Below are 17229 nucleotides of genomic sequence, written 5' to 3'. Positions count from 1 at the left end.
ACTATGTGGCATTATGCAATTAAGTAACAATAACAGCAGCAGTCAGTTCTTACTTTAAAACACGAAGGTCAACAGTTCTGGAATAGTTCTTGCGAAAACTGTATCGTCAAGTGCATTTGTAAAACCCATCAAGCACCGTGATGAAACTGTCTCCATCCCAGGAAAGCAAGACCAAATATTATCTTTGCTCCAGAGGAGAAGTTAAATTAGAGTTACCAGCCTTAAAAATCACAGATTAAAAAACAGTACTTCAGATAAGATCCGTTATGAAGGCTTTACAGGGCATAAGTAGCAGACACGTCTTAATATCAGCTATGCAAAGGAGATTATTGCATATTTTGGACGCCTTTAGCATTGTTTCAAGAAATAAAAATCAGGAAAGAACATGGAATTAGTAGGTGTGTGTAAACTTTTGACTTGTAGTGTATCTGATTATATTTGTGTCACGTTTTTTTGGATTGCGTCTTAACTGATTTGTGTAGGGAAATACACAGCAGAATCCCAAATACCTTTATTTTAAGAAGAAATCATAGTAAGCACAGAAGAGTTAGTAAATAATAGTAACAATAAAAGAACTACTATAGATATTAAGGTTATTATATAATAATAATAATAATAATAATAATAATAATAATTAAATATTCAGTGGGAGGACATGCGGAATAAACTAGAAAGGAGCCAGACTTAAATAGGAAATAACCAACATATCTTTTAAGTGTCTTTATAAATCCTTGATTTCTTTTAAATAAAGTTTTACTCTGATTTACATTGTATTCTTCCAAAGACAAAGTTGTGCACGGGATGAAGACAAATTACAGGGAAAGGCAAGTGGAGTGGAGCGCAGACCTACAGTATCCTAAAGCACGATAACATTAAGGTAAAAATAACCTAGGCTAGAAAAGTATGGGACCGATAAGAGGATGAAGACGATAGAGACGATAGACAGAGATAACAAGCGAGATAAAAACTAAAGACAGCAGGAGACACAAGGCAGCAAGATAGCCAAGGCGAGGCAGCTGCAAGATTGATAGTGTGTGTTGAGTTTGGGTCAGGGCAGTCACTGCTTAAGCCCTCTGGAGTAATTCTACACTTAATCACCATCATTATGGCAGACAGAGTAAGGGAGGGAGGAAAAGGTGCGAAAAAAAGAGAGAGAAGGGTTAAGTGGATGTAGATTTGCTTGAGTTATTAGCATATGGTTGATGTGTGTGTGTAGAGAGTAGATAGGGCAAGAAAAGCTTAAGGATGAACAGAGGAAGTTCTTTTAGATGATATGTCGTGTTCACTGAAGGCTTGAATTAATTCTAAAAATGCAAAAGAATGCTTAAAAGCTCATTTGAAAGTCTGTGTATAGTTTTGTACAGTTCTGAATTAAACTTTTGAACCTGTACACTTGAAATCCAATAGACTTTGATGTGTAAATTAGCTGCAAACTGAACTGAATTTGAGTGAATATATAGGCGAGATGTTGTCATTCATCAATATCTGTCTGCATGGTATGATTATATCCTTAGAATTCCTAGGACGCTTGATCGTACTGAAAGCTACTGGGAAACTCAAGTCTTGGTTTTCGTGAAATCGTGTTCTTGAATGGCTGTAATTAATAGTCCACTTGTTACTAAATCAAGAATGTGATTGATTTTTTAAATATATATGGAACCCTACTGATATTCTCTGATCTATTTAACTACCCAATAAAAACCCCAGTGTTAAAATAACCACACAACAAAATCCAAAAGACCACTCGCTGGCATTTCACTGCTTCCCATAGTTTATATCCATTACAGCTTTAATTGCAACAATAGCGCTGTGAACCAGGTAAGCATACTGGTTTCATTCATTCATTCATTCATTCATCTATCAGTGTATTTGCCTAATCTGGCCACATCCTCCTCTCCTTTTTTCATCTCCCTTCCTTCACCTATTATTCTCCCATCTAATTAAAAATCAATAGTGTAAGGCCAGCGGGTATTGCAGTGTATTTGTGAATGTTGAAAACAGGTCTTGAGACAAAGAGGTCTGAATAAAAAGCAAAAAGACCTCTATCTCTCTCTCTCTTACTGTCACTCCTTTTTTTATTAAATAAACAAAAAAATTATAATTAACCAATAAATAAAAGTTTGTCAACTAAAAATTTTAATAAAATATTGTAGCCAATGTAGAATACATCATGCACCATCAAGTAAGCAACATATAACATATATGATGTTGGAAGACCAAAGACACAGAGCCACCACTTTCTCTCTCATGTTATATGTATATACCCTTATTCTTCATTTTGTTGTTGTTGTTGTAGTTTTAGGGTAATGCCTAATCCTCTAACTTGTCAAAAATGTGGCTGTGTAGGAGTGCAGTAGGCCTTTGATTGTATGATTCAATTGTATAAGTTTGATAATAGCCTAAAGCTCATCGTCTACAGTTGTCAGTATTAGAGTAGCTCTAAAGGTCTTTTGTTCGGCGTATCCCGTGGAGAGGAGACGATGGAGGCAACGGGTTAGTCCTATTACCGCTCTCCCAATCGAAGTTAAATGCATTAGGAACTACACACGCCGCTGTGGAGCAAAACAAGCGAGAAAAGAATCGGAGTGCGCACATTTATTGGTTCAGCTCGCGCCGAATCTGTTTGCCGCTGCTGTTCTCTTTATTTGCTTCCACTGTAATCTGCTTTGTCTACCATACCCAATTCTCTCTAACTCTCTCTCTCTCTCCCTCTCTCTCTTTCTCTCTCTATCGATCTATCGCTCTTTCTCTCTCAATGTCAATGTCGGGAAATGTCGCTTCAGACATGCCGCAGCCAGCCATGCTTTTGCAGCTGGAGACATCCACTGTTACATTAGATTTCATCAACTCGTCCATGGGGGGAACATTATTTTTTTATTTACTTTAAAATTTTGCTCTGTCCGTGTGCCCACCAGTCCACTGAAGCCGCTCATTAAGTGTCCCCCCCTTGCAGTCTCTCCTCTGCGATGCCCCCTATTGTTCTCTTTCTGTCTCTCGCTCATTTATATGTGCTCTTCTCTCCCCTTGCCTTTGGCTATAGGATCGTGAAATGTGTTTACAAAACTCGCTCTTGTACAGATCAAACCACTCCACAGAATCAAAGCGCTAGAAAAGAGACAGAGAGAGGCCTGAGAGAGAGGACTGCAAGAAAGAGCCTGGAATTTTCAAATTCTCTCTCTTTCTCTCTCTCTCTAGCATGTTATTTTATGTTATTTCTATTTAATATGGTAGGTACGAAATACCCACATTCAGAGAGAGTGAGAAAGATACTTTCTTGAAACAAGCACAATTAATATTGCGTTTTATATCTTGCTAGAAACATAAATATATACAGAGTGACCCTAAAAAATGTATACACACTTCAACATAAAAAATAAATGCTTCTATATGATGAAATAATATAAAATAATTATTGTTTTGCTATGGAGTATGAGAATGCTAAGAATAATTGATGAAAAAAAAACTGCCCTGAATACATATAGCCCTGAGTATAGTATAGTATAGTATAGTATAGGATAGGATAGGATAGGATAGGACAGGAGAGGATCGAATCATAAGAATAATAAGAATAATAAGAATAGTTGTGATAACATTATTTTGGAGGCAAAACCGCCCTGAATGTTGTGATGGTATGGTATGGTATGGTATGGTGTGGTATAGTATGGTATGGTATGGTATGGTATGGTATAGTATAGAAATGTATAGTATAACATAGTACACTTTATCCAACTGCCAGACCATCCTGCTTGAGTCATAAAGGGGAAAAAAAACAAGGTAGTATGAATGAAATTTCATAAGAATACAAATGAGAAGTTAGTGTGCGTTGTAATGGGGATAGCTCTATCTTTTCTTCATGACTCAATGCGTGCAGAATCCAACAAAATCGTCAGCATTTGTTAGAATGCCAACGAGTTCTGTGTGTGGATGGGGCTGAGGAGAAGGTAAAGCCTGTCAGGCCTGCGTGTAGAGCGATTATAGCAGAGTTTATGTATGAGTTATTGATTGAGTCAGTGGTGACTTTTTGAGTGGTTAATTCGGGAAGTGAGTGCGATAGAGTAACTCACTGGCCAGGGGGCGTAGAGATGAAGAGAACGATAGATAAAGAGAAAAGCTTGTGAGCAATTGGTGCCAGCAATGTCATTTCTTTTAAAAAGGGCACTTGTTAGAGGGCAATGTGAATGTAACTGTGTGAAAAAAAACATTCATATAGCCTACAACATTAATATCTCAGTTTCCATTACATCTCTCTGTCTCTCTCTCTCTCTCTCTCTCTCTCTTTTTCTCCTATCCAGTTTACTCAAATTAATCAAACAAACAAATCAATAAAAATGCTAAAATTCAGGAAGCCAATCCCAGTAATTAACTTGACCTCCACTGATCACGTACACTTGGGGTAAGATTGACTTTTTTTCTGGTAAAATTTTGTTAACCGCAAAATGATTTCTTTCAGTTTTACAGCAGTCTGTAGCATCTCAAATGCATGCAAACTCTTAAATGTAGGCTATTGCATGATTACAATTAATCAATTCTATTTGCGTATACAGTACAAAAAGGATGTGACGTGTATAAAAGCTGTTGTGCAGGCCTTGTTGGTCTCGATTTTAGATGGAGATGGCAAGAGGAAAAGATTTGTGACAGTTTATGTATTAATATATTTCAATTAAAATCAGATTTCCCACTCCAGCAATATATGTAATTTGTACAAAAATAAATAATGGTAAATAATGTTAAAAGCTGTTTTTAACTGAATTAAATACAATTAAGTACATCACAGTCTTTATTTATTTTAGTTAATTAGACACAATATCACTATTTAAAAGATACACAAGGGCAGAATCAGGGCCTGTTTAAACGGAAATTCCAGAACTATATATGATATAAACAATTTTGAAAACAGTTCTAGAATCAGGGAGCTCATAATTTTTTTAACTGGTTTATATGATTAATTTTAGAAGTTTTCAAAAATTTTCCTGTTTGCACATTTATGAGTTGCAGTTTTAGAGGTTCTCCAAATAAATGCACCTATTATCACATGCCCTAGCTGAGGGTGAACCAAGATATAGGACATGCCTGAAACAGAGAGGGTTCATGACCTTGGCAAGGGTGATGCAGTTACAGCTTGGCAGTGCCAAGGCTTGAACCCATGACCTTTTCCTTAACAGAGCAGTGAGCAAAAAAAGCACTGTTGCAAAATAATTCATTATTGGGACTATGTATTGGCTACTTTATAATAGTGTATGTACTGCTCAAAATTATAAAACACCTTGACATATTATAAATATGAAAAAAAAAATTAAATGAAACCTCAAGCTGTAGTGACAAATGTTGCCCAAATATTTGCATTTAAATTGTGACTTAAGTGATCTCTAAGGGCAAGACTTCATTACATAAAGGGTTGCACATTGTCACTGTCCCAAAATGCTTGTGAACTAGTGGGGAAAATGAAAACGCAGCTGTTTATAAGGGTGTTGAGAAAGGCATCGCAGGAAACCACTGTCAGCAGTATTACTCTGACTACGACTACTATTATCCTAGGGTTGCTGTGCATGAAGCCACCCTTGCAAAAATAAGTACACTTTTGAGAGTTCAGTGGTGCAAAAACATACAACAGATGTGGAGAAAGCATCAAGGTAGTGTACAGGCCTGAATACTTGCCCCTTACAGTGAGGAGGTCCAGTGTTTCTGTTTTGCTGGAACAGCCCGGCAGAAATGTTTTTTTTGTTGTTGTTGTTTGTTTGTTTGTTTATATGTTTATTTGTTTTATATTTGTATGCATGCATAAAATAAGTGTGGGTTTGTACACATGTACACGTTGAAGAAGGTTGAGTTGCTTTATATAAGAATGTAGAAAAAAATTTATTTGATGAATCTCAAAGCCCTATATAAAAACTGTCAACACTTGTACATGTGAAGCGTAGTGTATATACACAGTGCTAGATAATGAGCACTAGGAGTATGTCAGGTGATACTCATATCTATAATAAGCGCCGTTAAAGAGCGTAATGTCACCTCTCGACACGACAGAGTGTTGGTGCGCGTGGGTGTGAAGTTTAAGGTCCGCTCGCGCGGCGCAGCCTGTTCCCCTTTTCGCTTCCCCTCTCTCTCGGTCTTTCCTCTCGCGCGGGTTTTGATCTCTCAGTCGCGAGATCAAAGGCGCTCTCTGGCTATTAGTCAGCGCGAGCCATTGATCCCGCATCGATCGGCGCGAGACACAGCCGCCCCGTGAACAACGCACGAGCCTCCCCAAAGCTCTCCCGCGCGGAAAGATAGAACGAGGAGGGGTGTGTGTGTGTGCGTGTGTATGTAGGTTTTTCTCTGACTCTGGTCGAACCAAGCTCGAGCTTTCTCTTTGCCGCGGGACATGAAACAATGAGGCTCGAGCCAGTTTTAATAAAGCGCGCTTTCCCCGCTTTCAACTCGGGCGCAAGGCGGACGAACCGGCAGCGGAGAGCGATCGATAATTAATGACGATGAATAATTTAACCCTATCGATTGATACTTTTTCTTCCTCTTCCCCCCTTCTTTTCCTTATATCTTAAGGCCCGTGTTCTGTAAGAGAAACTGGTACCGCATGCTCACGCGCTCCATCAGCTCCTGTTTCATTTCTGCTTTGCTCTCGCTTTTTCACCAACTCCGCAAAACTTCACTTTTACTTTCCACTGTCAAGTTTATAATTTAATTACTCACTCTTATTTTTTTTAATGAGCTTGCTTTTTCTGCAGCTTTGGAAAAGTTTGCGTCATAGTTTAGGGTCTAACTATAAAGGCACGCATTCCCAGAAACAAACCAAACTGTAGACTTGTTTCTCCCGGTCTCTGGGGTGGATATCATCAAGGGTACCTGATCTTTTGTACCTGTAGTAAGCTATGTATCTTTACACTTTCAAGGTGCATAGTACAACCATACGGACTAAAGGAAAGCTTTGCTATACATCTTCACCAGAGAAATAAAGGATATAGAACAAAGTTTAACTTTTAAGGGTGCATGTGGTGTGACTTTAATTATCTTTAATTAGCTCATTGGTTGTACCATTGATAGTGCCACCAATGAACACGAAAACTAGAATTTTGAAATTACTCATCAATGGGATTTAAACCAATACCTCCCAGTTTGTCTAAAGTAGCGCCTAAAACTCTAAGCATTTTAGCCACTTTTTGTTTGGGTGTTTTTTGCAGTATTGTGCAGTGTAGACTGGCATTTTTTTTAAGCACAAAATTGGCAATATGATGAACTGAATTTTCTTTAATTTTAACCAATACAAACATGACTAAGCAAAAATATGTAATATATATCATCACATAGGCAAAGAAAGAGCAAAGATACACACGTTTTTATGGTTGTTTTTGGTTGTTTTTGGTTGTTTGTATCTACGTTAACACACACTGGCAAGGCTTCCATATAAGCACATATATACTTTTTTTAAAACTTCTGTTACGGAAGGTACACTTTACAGTAAATGCTACAGGAAGAAGAATTTCTCAAAAGAAAAAAAAAGTAAAATTTAATTTCAATGTCAGTTTACAGGATGTCCTAAAAGTATCCATACATATGGGATATTACTCTGGTTTTCTCCTATAGTGCAAAGACATGTAGTTTAGGCTAATTGGGGTTTCCAATCTGCCTGAAGTGTGTGAATGCACATGTCAATGTTGACAGGAGCTCCCACTATTATCGTAAAATGGGAAAAAATACAATGATAATCACCATCGGCTGCCATCATCCTTAGCTGGACAATAGATGTTCCTAGATGGATGTTTGGTTGGATAGATATGGGATATTAACACTATTTATTAAAATGTAAATTCATTTAAAATTCCTCGTGATTGCCGGATCTTTATAAACACCCACAGTGCTGTCTTTCCCACTCATGATGAACTTATGTTAACTTATCCAGTGTTATGCATGATATTGCTTGATTGTGGGAATTTCAACTATGGACAGAAAATTATTGGACAACCTGTAGTTCTTTGTTTTGAACTCGGGTTTTATGCAATTGAGTACAAATACCTGTACAACTTTGAGAATCCTCTTTTGCTGGTGGTAGATGCTGACAATAATTATATAAACGCTGAAAGATTAGTAAAAAAAAAAAACATCTTCACATTCTGGTTAGCAATAACACATAGAACATGCTATGCTGTTTAAAGAGCCTTGGAAACAAAGCTTTGAGAACGCATGATAAAAATACTTATCAGATAACTTTTATGACACTGAAGCTTTAATACTTCATACACCATAGTTCAATTTCCTTCTTTAAAAAAAAGAATAAAATAAATGTAATATACCAAGCAATTTAATTCAAACTAAAAGTCACAAAGGTTAGAGTTAGAGTTAGGAACATGGGTTGTGTTTTTCTTACAACTTTCATTTTATAAAACTGAAGAAAATCCACATCACCCTCGCTCAAACGAATTCATGAGATCAGGTTGATACCCTAATGATGATGTACTGTGATTTCTGGCCAACTCCACTTGTGTTTTCACATTTTGTCTGACATGTCCTCAGCTTCTATCTCCACAAACCCTCACTCCCTCCTACTCCTTCTCTTCATCACTACTAACAAACACCACACCAGCCAGTCTCTCTGTTCTTCGACCCTGGGGCTGTGCAGAGGAGTGTCAGAGCAGACAAGAGAGGGAAAGGGATACATAAAAAGTGAGAGGGAGCAGAAGGAAGGAAGAGTGGAGGAGAAAGACAGAGAATGAGAGAGAGAGAGAGATGCTACATTTTGATGGATTGCAGATAAAGAGGGTGCATAGAAACAGTGCAGTCCAACACAAAGATTGGACAGATATTAGGAATGTGCTTCCTGTATTGCCCATCGTTTAAAAGCTAGACGCATTAGATTATGTATCTTGTTATTAGATTTTCATTCAAAAGGATGTTCTCCTTCCATGTCACCATGCTGCAGAAGATACAGTGTCCCCTGTGTGTCATAAATTTCCTTTTTCCTTTTCTTCTTCTTAATAGATTTTTTCCCCAGGAAACACATTTGTTATATCTGTTTGTATTATTTTTCTATTACATATATATGTTTTTAATTAGATATATGGGAATTAAAAAACGATTTTACTACAATTAGTTAGATCATAAAGTATGAATAAACATCAGATCTATATAGGCCCAAGAGCATCACAAAAAAAATAAATAGTATTGGGCAAATTACAGACAAACAACATGTAACTTTTTTCGCTGTGCCATTATTTATTAACAATTTAACCTTATTTATTAAAAAAAACATGCGTGACCTTAAGAGGTCTGTGCACATGCAAATTCCCCAAAATCTCAATAAACTGAAGTAACATAATAAAGAAGAATAAGCCAAAATTCCTCCACAATGAAATGACAGACTGATAAAGTCATAGAGGAAACAATTACTTCAGGTTATTGATGCTAAAGGTGGATCAACAAGCTATTAAATCGTGGGGGTACTTAGTGTTGAACGCATGTCTTTTTGGCTTCATTTGTGTTAAATATATAATGGCACCGTGAAAAGGTTATATGTTGTCGTTGTCTGTCATTTTTGCACAATAAAGACTATTCTTATTTTACCATACAAATACAAACATTCTTAAATTATTTAAAAACACTCACATCTTAGTAGGTCATGTATGTCACAACAATACAATCAAAATAGAATGTGATTTTCTATGCGCAGTAGAGAAATGTCAATTTCATTCATGAAAATTAATAAAAAAGTTGTATCATTCCTTTTAATTATTAACTGATTGTTTTTATCCATTTATAGCACAAAATGTCATGTTATTAGATATGATCACTAGGTATTTAGTTTTGTAGTTCCACATACTGTATATCTGTACTGTACATACATCACAATACACATAAAACCTTAATATTTGATTCTGCTTTTAAGTATGATTTTTTTGTTTGTTTGTTTGTTTGTTTTTTGGCCATTAGGTATTTTGTGACACTTTCTTATCAACAAACCAATGTTTTGTGCAAGCCATAAAAACTGTACACTTGCATTTTCCCAAAACTTTTTCAACTTTTTTTTCAGTGTTTGCACTGGTTTAAAAATAATCACGAAGAATGTGATGACTAAATAGAATGTTTTAGGGAATCTAGAATGGTTACTGATGCATCTTTACAGTACACAAGTGCCAGAAATTTAACAGGAATTTGGACTTGATAAGAACTCCATAAAGCAGAAAATGTGCAAATAATCATTCATATTTTAGTCTATATGAAGTGCTATGTTGTTTAAATAGCGTAGGTAGCTTCAAATAAAATGTGAATCAACAGTAATTGATTTATGATGAATAATTTATACTTGAGTAATTGCTCCGTGTTGTTTAACAGTCATGCCTATAGTTGGTCATGAAAAATAGACACACATCATGTTGTGTAGACTTGCACAATAAAACCGCGGTCACAGATAGAATTGATACTGTTTTATTATATGTTGTTGTGCTGTGCATTTTCATGCAATGTGCTGGTGTGTTTGTTGTTGTACATCACTGTGTATCTCCATATCTAGAAGTGTGTAAGGAGATGTATTCCCAGGGCTGATAGTTATAATGTTTCTGGGGGTGATGGGAGGAACTTGAAAGCCCTGTGCTGCCCAAATCAAAACTAACAAGGAAATGATGGGGGCTCCTTTATCTCCTCACCTGCCTGGGGGAAAAGAAGGGGGGGTAAGAGAGGGAGATTGGGCAAAAGTAGTGGGGGGTGGACTGGCTTCCTCTTTGATTTGTAAAAAATGCATTACCTCCGAAATCAAACGGAAAATTACTGAGTGGGAGTGAGAAAGAGAGAGAGAGAGAGAGAGAGAGATGTTGTGTGTTAGGTCTGTGGCCAAGGTGGTACAAGTATAACAACATTTTCACTTGTGAAAGAGTCTATTAAATGCTGTATGTTCAAGTACAGTTTAATCAAATGTGTGGTGGTTGAGTGAGTTCAAATATAGGACAAATCCTATATCTCAAATCAAACTCATTTGTCATTAATTTGTTATCTTAGTGCATATTAATGGTGTAATGCATGGGATGCATAGGGTTTTCCTCTGAAGGTGATGAACTTGAGTGGCAGTTTGAAAATTTGCAGTTGGTTGCTCTTCTAGGCGTCTAGGAGGCAGCATGTGTAAACCTTCAAACTTTCCAGTTGACGGCTGTCATAATTATAAAGGAGAGCTGGCTGGTGGGTGGGTGTGTTTGAGAAAATTCCCAATTAGTTTTAACCCTTAAAACTCAAGGTCCGTGCCGGCAACACTGCATAGGTCAATGACGATTAAAAATATGCCAGGTAGAATGAAAGTTATCATTATTTTTATAACGTGTAAATTTTACTACTGGCGGAATATGGGAACGACGTTGCAAACATTTAGAAGTCTCAAAATGAGCATTTTTGGGGGGGTCATAGGAACAACAGAAAACAACCATAAAACACCCAATTATGTGTATCAGTGCTGAAAAAGGAATATGTCACTCTATACTGCACAATGCTGAGCTCTGTGTGCAATATGTTTATTAAAAACACAACAAAAACGAAAATGCCTAAAATGCTCTGAAATGCTTTAAAAGCTACAGTACAGTATGAGCAATGAGATGACCATAATTCCTTGCAATCTTTAAAAAAATATTTTTGGAATTTTTCCTATGCTTCCCACTATGATGATCTAATATCATAATAAGTGTGATCCATCCATCCAGGAAGCTCTGTAGTCCAACAAGGGTCTGTGGAGGCCAATGGTGACCATTGTATTTATTCCCATTATGGAAGAACCTCCAGTCAACATTCACACGCTCATTCACACACTAGGAGCAATTTGGTAATGCCGACACAAATATGCTAAGCCACCTGTCTGCCAATAGAACTGTCTTCATGTTGACTACCATGATCATTAGAACTTGTCTCATGATGGTTAATCTCTTGAATGGTTGGCTTAAGAACTAAGAAGTAGGTAATAACAAAGACAAGAAGAAATAGCATATTTGATTTTAAATGTATGCATAGGCAGACAGTGTAGATCGTCCTGATTTTTATTTAGATTTTCATTGTAATTTCAGTGTCTGACCATAAGAGTGATAATAATATTGTGAAAATGTCAAAATCTCAAGGTATCGGTCTCAAATTATGCTCAGAAAAAAAAAACACAAAAACTTCATTTTTCCAAGCAGTTATTAGCATGTACTATATATAACAATTAATTTCTCTATTCATTGTTAGAGTAATATATTGAAATACTGAAAATATAAATGAATTTCTTCATACACCTTATTAATTTGATCTAGACAAATCTGTCCACACACTCATTCACTCACACCTATGGGAACTTACCTTAATTAGTCCATATTTGGAATGTTTTTGGGAGGTAGGAAGAAAGTAGAGAACTCAGAGGAGACCATGAGAGAACGGTTAAAACGCCATACAGTTGGTAGCTTGGGATTGATTCACAGACCCTGGAGGTGTGGGGTTGCACCATCAAGTTGCCTGGACAAATGCAGTGTGTATAAGCTGCGTATATGAGAAACTGTACTGTATTAGATATATTTATATAGAAGATATGAAAACTTTATAACAAAGTATGCAAAGTGAAAAGAATCGCAGGATAATTACTTGAAGAAAGTGCGATAATAATTGGATAATTGGTATAAAGGAGAAGAAACGTGTGTGTGTCAGAAGAAAAAAGTGAAAGAGGAATAGAAGATGAATAAAAAAAAACAGATCAGAAAGCAAGAAGAGAAAGTAGAGAGGAGCAAGTAACTGGACAGTTCTAAAACTAAAGGCGAGAGAGAGAAGGAGTATGTGTGTGTGTGTGTGTGTGTGTGTGTGTGCACAGATGCATTGAGTGCATGGAAGAGAGAAGTGCCTGGAGTTAGCAATAATAATTTATACAAACACACCTTAATAATTCACGTTCCATTTCAATGCTGGAGGGAAGATCCAAAATTCACAGAGCATAATTAAATAGAGTAGTAGAAGAGACGAGGGAAGAGAGAGAGGGAGAGAAAGAGAGAGAGAGAGGACTGAGGCAGTGAGGGAGAGACTAGCATTAAAGGTATCGTGTACTGATGTTTTTTTTTCTTCCACCCCAGCATGTTAAAACCACCTTTATAATATTGCGACATCCAGAATAAGAATGAATTTCCCCAGTTGTGCACTCATTGTTGCTTTGAGGATTCTTCTGATCCCAATACAACAGTCTGCCTTTAGAGGTGCTAAAAAAAAAGAAAAAACAACTATGCATGGCTGATTGGTTGAACAGCCTCCCAGGTTGGTCCCACATCATAGCTCTAGATATATATACAACAGAGGATCCTTGGACTTCATCTCTTTGTAAAGTAAAGCTCAGTGATCTGACACTTGCCTGTCGGGGTTAGCCTTCAGCACTTTTACGATATGAAATGAATATGATATGAATCAAAGGCCACAGGAATGACATCTTATGGTTCAGAACAATGGATACTGAGCTTTGAGTACCGCAGCTGTGAAAAGTACGGTTGTGTAAAATCATATGTTACTGTGTAAATAAAAGCTATTAAAGCTGTATAGTTACTAGTACTGTTAGTTATTACATAGTATATACATACTGTATGTGTGTGTGTGTGTGTGCACGCAGGTGCAGTGAAGGCATGGACTGTAATTGTGTTAGTGACCTGCTCCTCACTCCACCTGTCCCAGCCCTGTGGACACCAGGTGAGCAAAAGTCCTCCATGTTCACTTAAAAATCAATGATGCTTACAGTGTTTAATCTAGCATTATACTGATTGGTCTTGTTGTAATTGTAGTTTTTACATTTTTACGAAAATAACACAGACTATTTTATTGCTAAATGTTATTTTTATGCTTCCTATTCAAGGCTTATTTTAGAGTTTAATCTTAAGGGAAACCCAACCCCTTATGTGCATATGATATTTAGACATCTCTACCCCTTAGCCAGCATTAAAAAAACCAACAGGTCTCATCCATGTCCTCTACTTTTTCTTCCCTTGCTTTCCTCAGGCTTTGCCTTTCCAGACTGGGCCTATAAGCCAGAATCTAGCCCTGGCTCCAGGCAGATCCAGCTGTGGCATTTCATCCTGGAGCTGCTGCAGAAGGAGGAATACCAGGGGGTGATTGCCTGGCAGGGAGACTATGGCGAATTTGTGATCAAAGACCCGGATGAAGTGGCAAGACTCTGGGGGATTCGCAAGTGCAAGCCTCACATGAACTACGACAAGCTTAGTCGTGCACTAAGGTGGGCTTTTTCAGTGTGTAGGTGTAATATGTGTGTGTGTGTGTGTGTGTGTGTGTGTGTGTGTGTGTGTGTGTGTGTGTGTGTGTGTGTGTGTGTGTGTCTGTGTGTGTGTGTGTGTGTGTGTCTGTGTGTCTGTGTGTGTGTGTGTCTGTCTGTCTGTGTGTAAAGACATAGGGCAAGAAACTTGGTGTACTTCACTGAACTTTTACTACATACAGTCATTGGCCACTTTAATAGGAATACCGTTTTCTTGCTCATTCTTGGAAGTATATTAAATATTTTGACAACTTCATGCACAATATTATGCAGAATTAACACAAAATAGTACAAAAAATTCTAGTGACTTTTTCCCCCCTTTTTTTGGTAGAAATATTTTAATGATATTTCAGAATGATATCATATTGAAAAATCAAAAAGTGTATTTTTACATAAAAGGTACATTCGTCATCGTAGCAAGGTGGAATTTGTTAAACATTGTTAAGGGTAACAAAGAGAACCCTTGTTCTTTGTTGTCAATTTTTTATTTTTTTAATTGCTGGTATACCAAAAAAAAAAAAAAAACATCCTATGATAACCTGCTTACTAAAGAAAAATATTAAATAAAAAAATATATATAAAATACAGTCTCACTAACTGTATCTAGTTATAGCATCAATCATTCTCAGCTTTTTATTAGCATTATAAAAACATACATTTTACATAAAAATATAGTATTGGGTTTAACATTTTATATTGTAAAATTACTTCATTATGTCATGCTGACACAAAAACAAGCAAACAAACAACAGGATGGATAGATGACTGCTTTCCGAATCATTTATTTAAATACTTATTTAAATACTTAAATAATTCTTTTGACTGTGTAAAGCTGCTTTGTGGCAATGAAAATTGCTAAAAGCGCTATACAAATAAAATTGAATTGAATTGAATTTATTTAGTATAAGTGGCCTGTACATGGCTTGATCATACAAGCAGGCAGTTCTCATCAAGTAAAGTTTTAGGTTAATATATTTCGTTTACTTCAATTAAATTTTTTATTTATCTTATAGGAGAAAAGGCAAGTCTAAAACATGCAAAAGCTATTACTAAGCTGCTCTCATAGTAAACTGTGATATAATGACAAACACCTCAGTTAAAAGCATATTTGGTGATAACAGATGTAGCAAGAATTTCAGAAATTACGTTACGTTAAATGACAATCATCAGTCTCCTTACAGCATTACATGAGAACTTTACATTTTAATTATGGCAAGCTGGTTTAAAATTTAAATCACGTTACAACAAGGACTCACTTCTTAATTTGAACTGATCCTAGATTACAGGAGTATGTATTTTGCCATTTGTTATATACACTATATTTGCTTGTATATTTATCTTTAAACATTCAGCTTTGGCCAGAATATGTCAGTAGAAATAAACAGGTCAGATTGATCCTTATAACATGTATTATTTGTTATATAAAGGTTTAATCCAGAAACCCAAACTTTCATTGGATTTAATGCATGAATTATGAATTATTTTCCATATCAAACAAACGGCAATCTTTTTTTTTTTTTTTTGCATATTTAAATTATTTCCCAGACACTTCCATCTTTCAGGTTTATTTTCCTCCCATTCTGCATCAACCCTCTTCACCCCCTCCCCCTGCTTTGTCTGTAATACACACTGTCATGGCGGGTAATTGTTATGAATTGGTGCAGGCCATAATTGGCCTCTTTGATTAGCCTATTCTAATTGCTCAATTAAGGGACAGTGCTCAATTGCCATGCAAGCAAAGCGTACAAATCACTGGTGTGGCAGGTTGCATTATGTGCACTTGTGTAGCCTACTGAGTGGAATAGAAGGAACCCAACCATAAATAACTTTGATATTTGAGAAGGAGTAGAGCAAGGCAAGGTAGTAAAACCATAATATCAACTTTTTTGCAATATACTAAATATACAATGCAAAATGACCTGAAAATGTACATCATTGTATTTTAGAAACAAAAAATTTAGGACAATTAGTATTACATTTATATTTTTTATATTAAACTTATATTAAGTTTTATATGCTTAAAAATATCCATTCATTGATTGAAATAAACAGGATTTAGAAATTCCATGACATATTTTTGTATGTTATTGCAATATCATATATAATATTGGTTATGTGTACCAAAAAAAGAAAAAATATAAATCCTCAGAATAATCATGAAAATGTTTTTTTTACCTTTGTAGAAAGTGTATAAATTTTACAATTTCCACCAACGTTACTTACCCTCTTATTTTTATATCACCTCTCATTTTCTTGATTCTTATATCCCCAATATATGTATGGTGTTTACTCTGTTTCATGCTCTAGGTACTACTACAACAAGCGTATTTTGCACAAAACCAAAGGAAAGCGGTTCACCTACAAATTTAACTTCAGTAAGGTGGTTCTGGTAAACTATCCGCTCTTAGACATGGCCAGCTCTCCTTTCCTGCTAGCCCAGAACCACTTTAATGGAGGGGCAGCTACAGCAGACTGCAGCCCTGTGACTCCAGAGGTATGTGAGAATTGGTAGATGACTTATACTGATATAATGATAAATCATTACCTCTTTTTATGCCCAAAATAAAAATTTCTTTTTGGGACCACTGTTATTCATTTGCTGTATTTGCATACTATAATGCAATTATTTGTATACAGTGCATACATTAATCTGCATATGGTGTTAGTTAAAGAGTGTTGTAGAAAATAAAACCAAATTCATGTTGGGCAACTTTATGATAATACTAAAACTACTTAAATTTACCTGCTAAAACTACTTAAAGAATTTTTTTTGCAAACAAAATTGTCCAAAAACAAGGGATATATATACCTTGTATACCTTATAGGCCTATATATATTTATATATAAAGTTCAATATAGTATTGTTTATGCAAGTAAACTGTTAAAAATAAAGCTCATCTTCTAATTTAATTTTAATTATTTCAGTCACCAGGTAATTTGCAAATAAGAATTTACAAAACTTTTTAAATGTGTGAAAGTTATCTAGAAAAATGAGG

General features: G+C 36.0%; 1 protein-coding gene across 1 annotated transcript in view; it reads left to right on the top strand.

The window, feature by feature from the left end:
• The window catches only part of erfl1 (Ets2 repressor factor like 1), a 44426-nt gene that overhangs the window by 23302 nt on the left and 3895 nt on the right, over positions 1 to 17229 (top strand). Inside the window, exons 3-5 of the mRNA XM_053488217.1 lie at positions 13580 to 13656; positions 13963 to 14197; positions 16541 to 16727. Of these exons, the coding sequence (XP_053344192.1) occupies positions 13593 to 13656; positions 13963 to 14197; positions 16541 to 16727 (486 nt within the window). The 5' untranslated portion in view covers positions 13580 to 13592. The remainder of the gene's footprint in view (positions 1 to 13579; positions 13657 to 13962; positions 14198 to 16540; positions 16728 to 17229) is intronic.

This window comes from Clarias gariepinus, chromosome 26 (genome assembly GCF_024256425.1).
Source record: "Clarias gariepinus isolate MV-2021 ecotype Netherlands chromosome 26, CGAR_prim_01v2, whole genome shotgun sequence".
Taxonomy (NCBI): Eukaryota; Metazoa; Chordata; class Actinopteri; order Siluriformes; family Clariidae; genus Clarias; species Clarias gariepinus.
The sequence above is the reverse complement of the archived record's forward strand: the minus strand, read 5'-3'. Positions and strand labels throughout refer to the sequence as shown.